The sequence below is a fragment of the Artibeus jamaicensis genome, unplaced genomic scaffold, assembly GCF_021234435.1.
Source record: "Artibeus jamaicensis isolate MK-2021 breed Jamaican fruit bat unplaced genomic scaffold, CSHL_Jam_final scaffold_474, whole genome shotgun sequence".
Taxonomy (NCBI): domain Eukaryota; kingdom Metazoa; phylum Chordata; class Mammalia; order Chiroptera; family Phyllostomidae; genus Artibeus; species Artibeus jamaicensis.
The window spans coordinates 47,167,868-47,180,841 of record NW_026522046.1 but is presented as its reverse complement, the minus strand read 5'-3'; the positions used below and the strand labels follow the sequence as shown (position 1 = coordinate 47,180,841).

The 12,974-nt window shown below is 53.7% G+C and overlaps 1 protein-coding gene across 4 annotated transcripts in view; it reads right to left on the bottom strand.

The window, feature by feature from the left end:
* RUNX1 (RUNX family transcription factor 1) overlaps positions 1-12,974 on the bottom strand; it is a 202,437-nt gene that overhangs the window by 81,112 nt on the left and 108,351 nt on the right. For 3 of the 4 annotated variants that reach the window (XM_037127183.2, XM_037127186.2, XM_053658054.1), the window contains 2 exons: positions 9,039-9,077; positions 2,962-3,215 (listed from right to left, as the gene is read on the bottom strand). In XM_037127183.2, the coding sequence (XP_036983078.1) occupies positions 2,962-3,215; positions 9,039-9,077 (293 nt within the window). The remainder of the gene's footprint in view (positions 1-2,961; positions 3,216-9,038; positions 9,078-12,974) is intronic. The other variant, XM_037127184.2, reaches the window with a different exon arrangement.

The following is a 12,974-nucleotide window of genomic DNA, read 5'->3' as shown; positions in this document are numbered from 1 at the left end:
GGCTGAAATTACAGTTACAATTCATTTCTTTCAAATCCCTTAATTTTCCAGTGTTTCAAAGAAGGTTGTGAAGTGGAACTCAGAAGGCAGCCGCGATGACGTTTGGAGCAAAGCTCAGCACCACCAGCTCCCCGACAGAAACATAACTTGTTTCTTTCTTGTGAAAAAAAAAAAAAAAACCTTGCCGTCAGCATCCAAGGCCCCCGAACTTGCTGAAGGCGTGTTTATTTTGTGCCTTCGGATTCTGGTGCGCCAGCGCAGAAACGGACCGGTATTACGAAACACAGACTAAGGCGCCCCAACGGCTTTTGAGGCTGCTTCTGTAAATAATGGGTAACATGCAGCAAATTTAAGATTTCCTCAACAGTCCCATACGCCTCTCTTAAAAAGTAAAGGTGTACCGTGGGGCACTTTTGGGGGTCCAGGATAAGCAATTAGAATGATTTTTAAATCTATTTTAAGGAAAATTCATAATGTTAATCTCCCTTTAGTTTCAAAGCTTGAAAGCAGAGGATTTGCACATAGAATTCTCGAAGACTCTGAAAGAATGACTTAAATGACTTAAATAATCTTTCCATCAATATCATCAGACTTTATCAGTTTCCCATTTTCCCTCCTTGTTACTGGGAACATAATAATTCTCAACTGATTGACTTCTTAAAGGGATTGTCTGAGGCTTATTTAAAAATCCAAATTTTAAAGCAGTCATTTCAAAATCCAATTTTTAACCCAGTCACCTCACTGGGTGGTGGCTGGGTGGCCGAGGAGCCAGGGCCGCCTGGAGTAGCCGGGGTGCAGCCCCCCGGAAGCACAGCTGCTCCCATCCCTGCCCTCCTCGGGTGGAGCCTCTTGGGAAGTCCCTCTGCTCTCTCGGGAGCAGGTTCCCTTCAGGAAGACGCCCCTCTTGGTGGGGACTGGGGCTACGACAGATGGTAATCAAATGGTCTGGTTTCTCTGCTGGCCTTTCCTGTCCCCCAAATGTTCTCAAGACCCACAAACTTTTTTCAAGAGCTCTCCCCCTTGATCTTTTTTTTAGTAACCTGCAAAAAACCATCACTCAGTAAAACAAAGGAGATTTTTTAAAAAGAGCACATAGTTGAAAGTCATTTTTAAAAGGCAACCTCTATGGTTATTAAGATTTCTGCTAAAACAACAACTCCCTAATGACTCATAAAAGCGATTTATATGATTTTCCCCCCATTCTTTCAGAAGAAAATAAATACTTTCATGTGGTGGCTTGAGAAACTACACCTAACTCCTGATGAGCCTTTATTTGGCACTTAGTGTTCTGGGCATGGGTTCCCGGGCATGGGAGGGCCCATCAGAAGCCACTTGACTTACCCCAAAGGAAGCCACAGAACCCTTAGTGGGCCAGGGGCCCTCGGGTTTAACTGAGCCTTTGGCTGATGACCGGCCTGTGTCCTCCCATCTATCTGAAAGTGACCCCAGGGCCCAGTGATGTCACGTCCCTTCTCCCAAGGGGACTCAGGACTGATGGAGACCTGAGTCTCCTGTAAAGGGATTAGAATGATAGCAAATGGAAATGGGCTCCGAAGCCGGTCTACAGAAGTGGAGGAAGGGCAGGGGGAGAGTCCAGCGGCTGGTTCGCCTCATCTTCACTTGCACACCCCTCCAAACCTCTTGCTTTCAGAAAACAGAGGAGCAGCAGGCAATTCTAGAGACACAGCTAACTGTACATTTTGTTTTGTTTTAGAAATCACAATCGAAGTTTGGAAGGCATATCAGGCTTAGAAAATAAAGAACACTGACAGTACTTTTAAAAAAGAGTAAACATTGCTCCTTGCAAGTAGATCAAGGTCCCGCCAAGGCCTGGACCCATAAAAAAGCTTATATTAAATTGATCTCCCCTTAAAGGGGACAATTATTTAATCAGATTAAAAAAACCAAAAAACAAGAGTAGCCAGTCTTTACAGGTTTTTTTTCACCTGCCTGTCTTAGCCCTTTAAATGAAAAGGAAGCGATGGTACCTACTATACTAAAAAGCTTACCCTTCACCACCGTCCCCCACCCGCCACCTCAAGACAGAAGAGCAGAATCCCCACGGCCGAAATTGAATTCCAGCTGTCCGCTGCCAGAGTGGTGCCGTGGTTGTTTAAAAACTCCCCGGGTTGTTTATATATCCCCGTTGAAGGCCAAGGTTTTTAAAAGCAGCTGAAAGCGAGGTCAACAATCAGGGGTTTGGGCGGCTCAGCTGGAGCTGCCTGGTCCGCGCCGCCGCCCGGCCCTTGGCGGACACAGACCTGGGGGATTAGACCCGGGAGCCCGAAAGGCAGCCGGGCCGCCCGGCGCTGCCCAGGGCTGGGCTTAATCTCGGTGAGCCAGCGATAATGTTCGGAAGGGCTCCCGGCAAAGAAGCTGGAGTCAATACTGCGGCTTCGGGTAGGGTCAGGCTAGAGGTTTGCTTCAAAAACTTTTGCAAACTTAACTGAGCCCGCAGTGAGCTCGGGCAAGCGGATTCCTACCGGGGCGTTAAACCGGGGGTCGGGGGGGAGGAGAACCCTGACAGTTCTCCTCGTCAGTATATTCCACCCACCCGAAGGTAGGAAAAGTATTTTATTTCCCCACGCTCCGTCGAAAGGAGGCGGAATGGTTTGGGTGCCGGGCCAGCGGTGGCGAGAGAAGCCTGGGGAGCAGTCAGTACCGGCCCTGCCGGGCTTTCACTCTCCTATTTTGCTTCAAAGCTAAAGACCCCCGCGAGGGACGTCCCCGCCCGCCCTCCGTGGAAGTCTTTGGGGCCACCCTGAGTTCTGCAGGCCTCTCCGAAGGGAGCCCCGATGGGCCGAGGCGGGTCCCTTAAGGGGTCGCCACGGCAACGCAGCATCCCCAGTCTCCCGAGCGCCTCGGGATGGGCTAGGGGCCGGACCCGCCCGCCCGGCCGCCGGCCTCCCGGATCGCCCCGGCCTCCGCCCGTCCTCCCGACACCCGCTCCGGGCCGAGTACCTTGAAAGCGATGGGTAGAGTCTTGTTGCAGCGCCAGTGCGTGGGCAGCACGGAGCAGAGGAAGTTGGGGCTGTCGGTGCGCACCAGCTCGCCCGGGTGGTCGGCCAGCACCTCAACCATGCTGCGGTCCCCGCTCCTCAGCTTGCCCGCCAAGGCGGCGCCGGCGTCCGGGGCGCCCAGCGGCAGCGCCTCGCTCATCTTGCCCGGGCTCAGCGCGGTGGAAGGCGGCGTGAAGCGGCGGCTCGTGCTGGCATCTACGGGGATACGCATCACAACAAGCCGGTTGAGTTAGGACTCTGCAAACGGCTCCTACCAGACGGCGACAGGAGCGCGGATCTTCAACCAGCAGCTCCCGGGAGACCAACATAAAAGTTCAGGGGCCTTTATTGCTGCGGGGGGGGGGGGTTGGGGGAGGGCGCTGACTTAAGTTACTAGCCGTCCAGGAGGGAGAAAGTTCTAGTTACACCGATGGGCCTCAGACCCCTGCAGGGATCCCCGCATCCGACCGCTTAGTGCTTTAAAAAGTGGGCGACCAGGATCCAAAGCCAAGGGCCAAGAGAGACAGACTATCTTCTTCTGATTCTTGCTTTGAGAGTTTTTAAGTTCAGTCTTTGGCTGCTACAAAAGTTCCGGGAGGCAAAATTCCCATACACTTCCTAAAATATTTATGCGGAGAGGAAAAAGACCAGCAAACACATAATTTGGAAGTTCCAGTAGTCAGTCTCCTGTCAATTTTTCCAGGTGAGTTTGTCTAAAGTCCCAGCACAACAAAAAATACAGGTTTGTCTTCCACATCCATGGCCACTTTGATTATGCAAAGCTGGCTTCAGTCCTCAAAAGCAAGAACTGCGACTTCCAAAGGTCCTACTACTAATGTATGTGCATATACACACACATATAAATATATATATGCTCTACTTCATAAAATATTTACAATACAATCTGTAGAGAATTTAAACACAACAGAAATCCATTAATGTTCACTGCAGATTTTTTTTTTTAAGTAGCCTTGGAAATCAGCTTCAGTAGTTGGAGAAGGGCTAGGCTAGAAATACTTGTCATGGTCTCTTAAGTTCTGGCAAAATGCTCAGTTCATAAAATTCAGCTTTTCAAAGAAGAGCTAATCTTTAAAAAAAAAAAAAAAAAGGTCCAAGCTGATGACACTCAGGGTACAGCTCTCCACATCTGAGAACTCGGGTTTGGGGATGTTGGTTAAGTTTGTGGCTGGTCCTGTGGTTTGGTGGCAGCTTGAACAGCAGCCGAGCCACACGCACGCAGACAAGCACTCTCCCGAAGCCAGCCACTGTCTACACGGACTCCGTGAGTCACAGCTCAGACTCGGGCAGTAGCGAGACGATCTTCCTCCAACGTCGCCCCAGCGCCGGTTGGTTAACTACCGGGACGAGCCAATACCCACGATCACCGTGTAACCGCAGCAGGTGGAGCGGGCCTTCCGAGGAGGCACCGCAGCGCAGATCTAAACAGACGCGGCCGCTCGAGTTACCCACGCAAACACTCCCACGCACACTGCCACGCACAGGCAGCTTCGCGGCTCGCCTCGAAACACAGCGCGCTTTCTCCTGCAGTTGTCAAAGGAAACAACCGGGGAAAAGTTCACAGCCAGGAAAGAAGCTGAACCATCCAGCCAAGAGACCAGTTCATTCAAAAGTAAGAAAGAAAGGGGGGGAAATCGAAGCTCCAACGCAGGTCAAGGAGAAGCAGCAAAGGTTGACTTTCTTCTAGCGTACCCAGGAGCCCCGGGAAGAGGTGCCTGCCGGCGCAAGGCCGGGCAGCGTGGTGCTGTGGCAGGGTCCGGCCGCGGGGCGCCCGTCCCGCCTGCGCCCGCTGGCTCTATGAATGAGAGTGCCTGGAAATGAACGTGCTTTTACTGTAAGCCCGGCCCGAGGAATTCCATTCCCTCAGCTCGTTTGCATAGGGCGGCTGAGGGCCAATCACAGGCCTTTCCGGTATCAACTAGGGCGCGGCTCGCCGCCGCGGGCTCCTGATTTGGCCCGCACGCCCCCCCCCCCCCCGCCGCTGCGCGCTACTGTACGCAGCCGGAATGGAGAGGCAGCGGCCACCGCGGCCATCCCGCGCTCCCAGCGCACCCGCGTTCAAGCACACACGCAAAGGCTCACGCGCTCCCCGAGGCCCCGCCCCGCTGCAGACCTCGGCCCTGCGGCTTTTCACCTACGCTGGGTTGCGCTGCCGTGGTCCCTGGGGTTGCAATGCGCAGCGGCGCCACGGGTGGCCGCGGTCCGGGACCAAGGAGGTGGAAGGAAGAAGAAAAAGTCGGCCGGCCCGGAGGACTCGGGCGGGGACCTGCGCTGGGAGCGGCCGAGCCCGGAGACCAGCAAGAGGGAGACGCCCCGCGCACCTTAGAGATAAAGCGGCCACCGCGGAGCTCCCTGGAGTGGGGCCCCCAGGCAGCTCCAGCCTCTGCGCCAGTGCCCACAGCCAAATTTCCGCTTCCCCGGCCTGGGTGCGATTCTACCACGATGGGACCGGAGGGCCGAGGGCCCGGCCGGAGAGTTGCTGTGCGCGGCCCCAAGGCCGGGTTGGCAGCGGCGGAGTGGCGCTGATTCATTTAATGAGGCCAGACGGTTCTCGGTCTCCTCAACATGGTTTTTGTGTTTTTAGTTTTCTCTCTTGGCTTGTTTTCTTTAATTAGTGTTTTCGCCACGTCTGGGCCGCAGCTTAAAATTACGCAGCGCGCCTCGCTCCGGCTGTGTGTTTTGCGGCCAGCCAAGGGGTTTCCCAGTCAGAAAAGACCCCAAAGAACTTGCTACTGGAAAGAAAGTTGAAAGCATCTGCTGGGCTCCCTTCCGGCCCTCGGGGCAGCGGGGCAAAAGCTCCTGCTGGGCCCGGGTCGCCCGAGCCCCAGACCAACCTACCGCACCCCGGAAACAGCCCGGCTCCTCTCCCCGCCCCTGCGCGCGCGGCTCCGGTGCCGAACCCACCCCGGCTTTGCGAACGGGCGGGAACTTCCCGTTGTGCCCGAAGCCGCAGGCATTTGCGCGTAACCTAGGGGACCCGCCCCGGAGCATTGTCCCCGCGACCCAGGGTCCCTCCCCTTCTGCGGGGGTCCCTCACCTCCTGCTAGGGGGCTCACTCGGAGCCCGTCCCCACCTGCCCCAAGGAACCCTCAACTTCAACTTCAGCTCCTTGGAGATGGGGTCCCTCACCCAGCCCCCACGGGCCCCCCCCTGCATCCGCCTTTACCCCCTCCTCCCACACCCCGCGGACGGGCGGCTGGCGGGAGAGGGGGGTGCTGCTGCCTCCCCACACTCTGCTCAGCTCTGCCGCTGGGGCCGGCCTGACCGAGGTGGGGACCGTGGCTGCTTCTCGCCCCAGGACCAGCTAGGCCTGGCTCGCCGCGCCGAGCGGGCGGAGGACAGCGCCAGGGGCCGTGAGTGGACGCCAGGGGGCAGCAGCAGCCCTCGCTCGCAGCCCGGACACTGGGCGGCCACCGTGCGCCCGGGAACGCCCCCGACGGCGCCGGGTTCTGCCGGCCCTCCTCGAGGCCTTTGGGTCGATCTTTTAAGAACTTCGGTTTGGGGAGAATCGACGGGAAACCCGCAAGAGAGCTAGACTGAGCGGTCGCGTCCCATTTTCGCGGCTCCGGCGTCGGAGCTGGTGATGCAGGAATCCTCGGGCAGGGGTCCCTGCTGTCGCGACCGGCCCTCATCGGGGTCTTTTACCGAAACCCCTCTGCAGGCCAGGGCGGTAGGCCACTCTCAGGCGCGCGTCCCCGACAACCTCCTGCCTGCCGCACTTCTCCCCAGGTGGACCTGTCCGCTTGCTCCTCCCTGAAAAACCAGGGACACTCCGGAGCGGAGAGCGCCTAGTTGCAATTTGTTTGTTTTACTGGGTCTGGGGTCTCAGAAAACGACTTTGTATTTTTCTTTAAAAATTAGTTTGAAGACGCCCCATAAGAAATATAAAGACCCCCAAATGTCCGCTCTACATGTGGGCCGAGTTATTCCAGATACTGCACAGTCACCAAACCCCACTGCCCGCTCAGGAACAACTTAGTGGCAAGTAAAAAAACTCATCGTCTGGGATCCCATGAATTTCCCTCCGAACCCACTAAGTGCCAGGTGCATCCCCAGGGACCCCCGCGGGCTCGGGGTGCGGCTCAGGAGTGCGGGGGAGGCAAAAAAATAAAAAAAAGGGATCCAATAAGGGGGAGAGAGCGGACTGGGGTGACCCCGTGCCTTGGAAAGGTCGGAGAGGGCTCCTCCTGGGCTGGGCGGTTTGAAACCCTAAACCCCGCGAGGGGCTGTGGGTCGGTTCTCCGCAGCAGCCTCCGCTGCGCCGGCTTCAAGTTCCCTTCCTGAGAAGGAGGGGAGGCTCAGCGAAAGATGCTCCAAGTGTTGCCTTTCAAGGGCGCTCCTTAGCCAAGAGTCTCAACCAATAAATACACCCCGAATTCCAACGCCGAGGAGGACGATAATAGCAAGGAAGAGCCTCTGCCGATTTATTCCAAACCCCGCCGGGCACTTGGGGTTCCCGGGACGTGCGCAGGCTACTGCTGCGCGGCGCACACCTGAACGCTGGAAACAAACTTCCTTATGGAGGAACTAAAAGGAATGGAAAGCAGTCAGCATTGGACTCAGTTTAGGGGCACCGGGAACCCCTTAAGAGTGAAGGGCTTTTTACAGAGCTTATAAAATTCCGTAACATCGTGTAGGAAGTGAAGACATCCTTCCCACCCAGAGCGCTCCTTTCGGCGGCGATAGAGAATGTGCCTCCTCCGCCTCTCCAAGGGAGAAAGGAAAGGAGACGTCGCAGCGTTCGCTCCCAGGGTTCTCCTGGGGTAATCTTGACTCTTACTTTCGCCATCATACAAAATAAAAATGCAAAGAAGCGGTGTGCTGGGCAGATGCGCTATGACAGATTCTTCCCAGTTTGCTCCACAGGGGAAATTTCAGAAAGGCTCATAACAGGAATGGAATGTAAGTTCTCACGGTGAATTTTAAAAGTAGTGTTTGGTTAGTTGAAGGGAAAGTAATTTCCCTGGAAAACAGTAACAGGTTTTTCGACGGTTTTTCTTCCACAACTTTAGGTTAAATGTGTAACTATAGGTGGTCTCAGATAAGGTCTAACTATTTTACATTTTTCCTTTTCAAAACCCTCTCAGAAACAAAATACGGGTAAAGTTGGGATTTGAGTTTTCACCAGTCTCTTAAAATCAAAATCCATCTGTGAGCAAGATATTTCTAAAATTACAATTCTAAAAATTTACGATTTCTAAAAGAATGCTTTCTATGTTCAGTACCATTTACATGGAACTAAAAATCAGAGACCGTACTTTGTTAGTGGTCCTGAGCCCCTGTTCTGCAGTTGGTCCCGGAGTCACAGGGAAGAGACCGTCAGGAGAGCGCCTTGTGCCTGTGTGCACAGTGAGGGACCTGCCACACACACCATCCAGTTTTCAGCACTGGGATTTAATAAAACATTTTTTTTCTTTTTCTGAAGCGCCTTTGGGGTGGTTTCCCTTTTGAAATCTAATTCCTCAGTTCTCCGGCTGCGTGTCCCTCCCTGTGACTATCTCCAGGAGATACTGTGGTTGGGGTGCATTTCCCTTCGCCTGTTTGACTCAGCTGTGCAGCTCCCGAGTGGCAGAGCTGAGGACATTTCAAAACCTTCTGCAAATGTAGGGATGCTTAGTAAACATTTTACCCTCGTAAAGAGAAGGCATGGCCACTTCCACAGCAGAGGTAATAACTGGGTCGTAACATGCAGAAGCCAAGCCCTGGTTCTCTTTTTTTCAGAGTCATGCAGAGTCATCGAATCCCAGCAGATTGGACCTGTGGTGAGCACCGCGGCACTGAGGCTGGCACTTAAGGGTTCATGAGAATGTTTTATGTGGTTGGACAATTACAATACAGAAAACAGCTTTTAAGTATTTTTGAATCAGCAAAAAAAAAAAAAGCCTTCATTATTTGGCCAGTTTATATCATATGTTATTTAGGGCCAAATATTTGGCCATATTTGTTATACGTAACAAATCACTTGCATGCATATATACAATGAGCATATTTTATAGAAGTATAATTGGGAGTCTAACATACCGTGAACCTCTCTAGATGAATTCATCCCATGGACACATTCTGAAAGAAGAGAAAGGGAGAAAATAAAAATAATTGAATGGCTGTGCTGTTGGCACACACCAAGTTGCTCGATGGTGGATTTCATTCTAACTGCAGCAAATGCAAATATAAAACCTAAATTCCCCCTCTAGTGTTTTCTTGTTAGCTTATTTCCTCTCACATTTTTTTAGGACTAGAGATTTTTTATAGCACGTTGTCCATCTTTGGCACAGAAATTGCTTAAAACAGTAAATCAACGACTATAAATGAACGGTTACCGAGGCACGTGATTTCATGTGCCTTTAGCCAGTGTTTTTCACTGCCGGCGACTGCCGACCCCGGTCGTTCAGAGAATCACCTGTGATTTATTTAGGGAACTTTACAAACACGTTTGGAGGGTGCAGGAATGACTCAGAAGGCAAGGTGGAGTCATGCAAAGGCATTTACAGATCCGCGATAGGACAGAGACTACATCATCAGCTTGCAGCGATAGGGCATTTTAGAAATCTCCCTTCTCTGCTTGCTTTTCCTTTCCCTTTGTTAGGCAGGCCGATGGGTTGTATCGGAATGTCGTATTCTTGAAATAACAGATGATATCAATTATCACTGAACAACAACTCTCAGATGATAACTTCCAAATATGAATTGCTTAGTCTGCTCTGCTGCATGTACAGTTACAGCTAAATCCACTAAGGAGAGTCAAGGGAAGCTATTTCTCCTTCCCCTGAATATCTACATGCCATGTTCTGAATTGGAAATGACGCCATCAGCCCGACATGGTGATAATGGCCAGCCCTCAGTGACCAACCCAGGGGAAACGCCATTTCTCAGCGCCTCAGAATCTGAGCATTTCAAATACTGCAGATTCAAAGCTTTCAACCCACTGCATAATGTTCGTGTGATATGCCTTTAAAACCCTTTAAAACGAAGAAAGGAGGTAATTATTTCAGATTTCCAGACGCTGTTTAAATAGGCAGGGGAACAAGATTGGCAGCTCCCTCGTCTTACATTTTTGCCAAAGCTAAAAAAGCAACTAAAATAATAAGGGGTTCTGAGAAGGGCTGCCCTGTGCTGAAAGATCAAAGGGGTCCAATGTGGTGTCAGAGGAGCGGTCTGGAAAAACCAAGGTTGTGGCTGGTGTGTACCTAAAATGACTCTGTAAAGATTTCCTAAAAGTCAGGGCAGGGAAAGTCATTTGCACGAATTATGAATGGTAAGGTAAAAAGGAACAAATGCACCCTGAGTGTAGTAAGTTCAGGGCAACAGGCAGCGTCCGGGGCCGGGGTCCACACCAATGCAACACACCAGGTGGCTGAGTGTATGGTGAAGCCACCAGCCCAACCCACTGTCCTGGGAAACTTTTCGGCCAGACCCCGAGAAGGTCCAAGGGTGAAAAACAGGAGGAGCAGAGTGAAAGAGAGGTGTTTTCCCCACGTGCCGACTATTTCAGAGATTCTGAGAGAAAAGCCAAGATTTTTTTTTTTAAACCTAAAAAGGTGAAAGCGAGTGGATTTGGAAAGGTGTGCATATGGTCTGTTGGCAGTTCCCTTAGTGTGTCTTGTGTCAGTGGTCCTGAATACACGGCACGGCACAGGTCAGTCAGCTGCAGGGAGGGGGCAGGAGGGGACAGGTGTCCCTGGGTGAAGCAGCAACGGCAGAGATTTGAAGTGATTTGCCCGAGGAGTTGTTAAAGGTGCTGGACCCTCAGCTGGGACAGCGGGGAGGCCTGCGTGCTCCTGCCCCGCTGGCAGCAGCGGCTGCTGTGGCTGCATGTCCTCCAGCTCCCTCTCCCCTTCCCCGTCTGTCCTCACGCTCCCTCTCCCTGGATTCTGCTCTGTGCCAGGCAACCGCAAAACTCTTCTGCAAGCCTGGCCGGATCCAGTCCGCGCAGCAACCTTGTTTTACGGGCAAGGAGCCTCATACTTGGAGAATGCAGGAAACTTGACAAGGTCGCTTAGATCTTCATCTCTGTGCACATGCACACGTGTGTTCACACGTGGGGCTGCACGCATGGGGAGCTATGTTCCTTTTTGACCGCAGCTGTGTATTTTTATGGGTGTCCCTTGTCGAGTTGGGAAACATTAGACTCTGATCCCATCTTCCATGTTTAGCCCCCCTTCCCTGCCTCAGTCTCCATCAGAAAATGTCCCCAAAAGTCTGCACCATGCAAAGCACGGATCTCCAGGGGTCAGGTCCCCGAGTTCTCTGTGGCGATCCATAGATCTGAAGAGCCAGTCGGGGTCCGTCTGGATGAGAGGCTTTTGGATTCATAGTGAATCTGTAAAATGGGTGTCTATTCTTTTCCTGCCTCCAGTCCTCCCAAATAGCATCCTGAGGGCATCCCCAGATATGAAGTATTTGACCTTCCTCCTGGCGGCACCCTTCTGATGCTTCCTGTCTACCAGGCAGGGTGCTAGGCTCCTGGGTGTCCTGGCCGCTGACTCACGGTGGGAGGGGGACACCACGGGGAGGGCCCCACCTGGTGAGCTCTGGAAAGACTGCCTTCCTAGTCCAGGTGATGCTTGATTTGAATCTTGGGGGTGGGGCAGACTTCGACCAGGTGGCTGGGAGGGTGAAGGAAGGGCCTAGCGAACCGCCCCGGGCTGAGGGATCAGCCTGAGAAAGTCCTGAACTTGGGAAACAGGTCCGCATGTCAGCCCTGGTAGAGTCGGAGCGTGGGTTTGGGACGGGCTGGGGAGTGGCAGCTCACACGTGACCCAGCATGGGCAGACCGGAGCACGGACAGGCCACACGCAGCCTCCACAACCTGAAGACACACGAACATCGACCCGAGGGCAACGGGCTCTGCCAGAGCCGTGGAATCTGGGAAACGGGGCTCACACATGTCTTAGGAAAAGAAACCTGTCGGAAGTGGGTGGGTGAAGGGGAGGGGAGACGGCTGCTGCAGGGGTCAGACAGGCATCGGGAGTGTCTGCTGAGGTGGAGACACGGAGGGGGGAGGGGAGGGGGAGGGGGAGGCCACAGGCGAGGACCCCGCTCGCAGCCCAGGCGCCGACCACAGCAGTTGGGGCCAGACAAGGAGGGGTGGCGGAGGGTGCTGGCTTCAGCTGGGACGTGCAGAACGGAACTGCAGGTGCAGGTGGGACAGCCAGGGGTCCGGTGCAGGGGTCTGGAGTAGCTGAGGGTCCTCACACACCTGCCCGAGCTTCAGACCGTCTAGGGAATACGCCCGAGGACAGAGGAAGGCCGACAGAGTCTCACTCAGGTCATCAGCATAAGGGATGGTCAGAAGGAGAGGGGACAACTGAGGGGACGAGAAAATAGGGCCTTGGACACCAGAGGAAGATGGGGGCTTTGAGAGGAAAGGCGTGTCTCCAAGGCCAAGGCCGTGAGGATGAGGACTGAAAAGACTGCATTACCTTTGCCCACAGGAGAGCCATGGGGACCTCTGTCAGGAGACAGTTGGTGGCGTGCAGGATGGGAAAGCGAATGGGATTGGGGAAGAACAGGCAGGTAGGAGCCTGATGGAGGCCGGAAAGGGGCACTGGAGCAGGGGAGCAGGGCCCGGCCGTGGCACGAGAGTGTGTCAGAGGGGAGGCACTCGAGGAAACGAGCATGTGAGCATCGATTGGCGCTGTGCATTTAACTGACCGTCACCCCCATCCGCCTGAGTCTCGGAGCAGCTCGCTGTCCCCATTCTCCCCCCAGGTTTCACACGTGGATCGGGACTCATCTGTGGCCTCACCCAATTTGTTGCTAAGTCCTTCCTGGGGGGGTCTTTCTGTTTTAACCCATCCTTCTTCCCATCCCTGTGGTTATCATTCAGGTTCACGTTCTCACAGTGTCTCCCCCAGCCTCCCGCTAAGGGGTTCCCACTAATTTCCTAATTTCCTGTGGTGCTTTTGGGTTCATCCTCCACCCCATGGTCGGCAGATTCGGTCACATCTGATTTTCTCT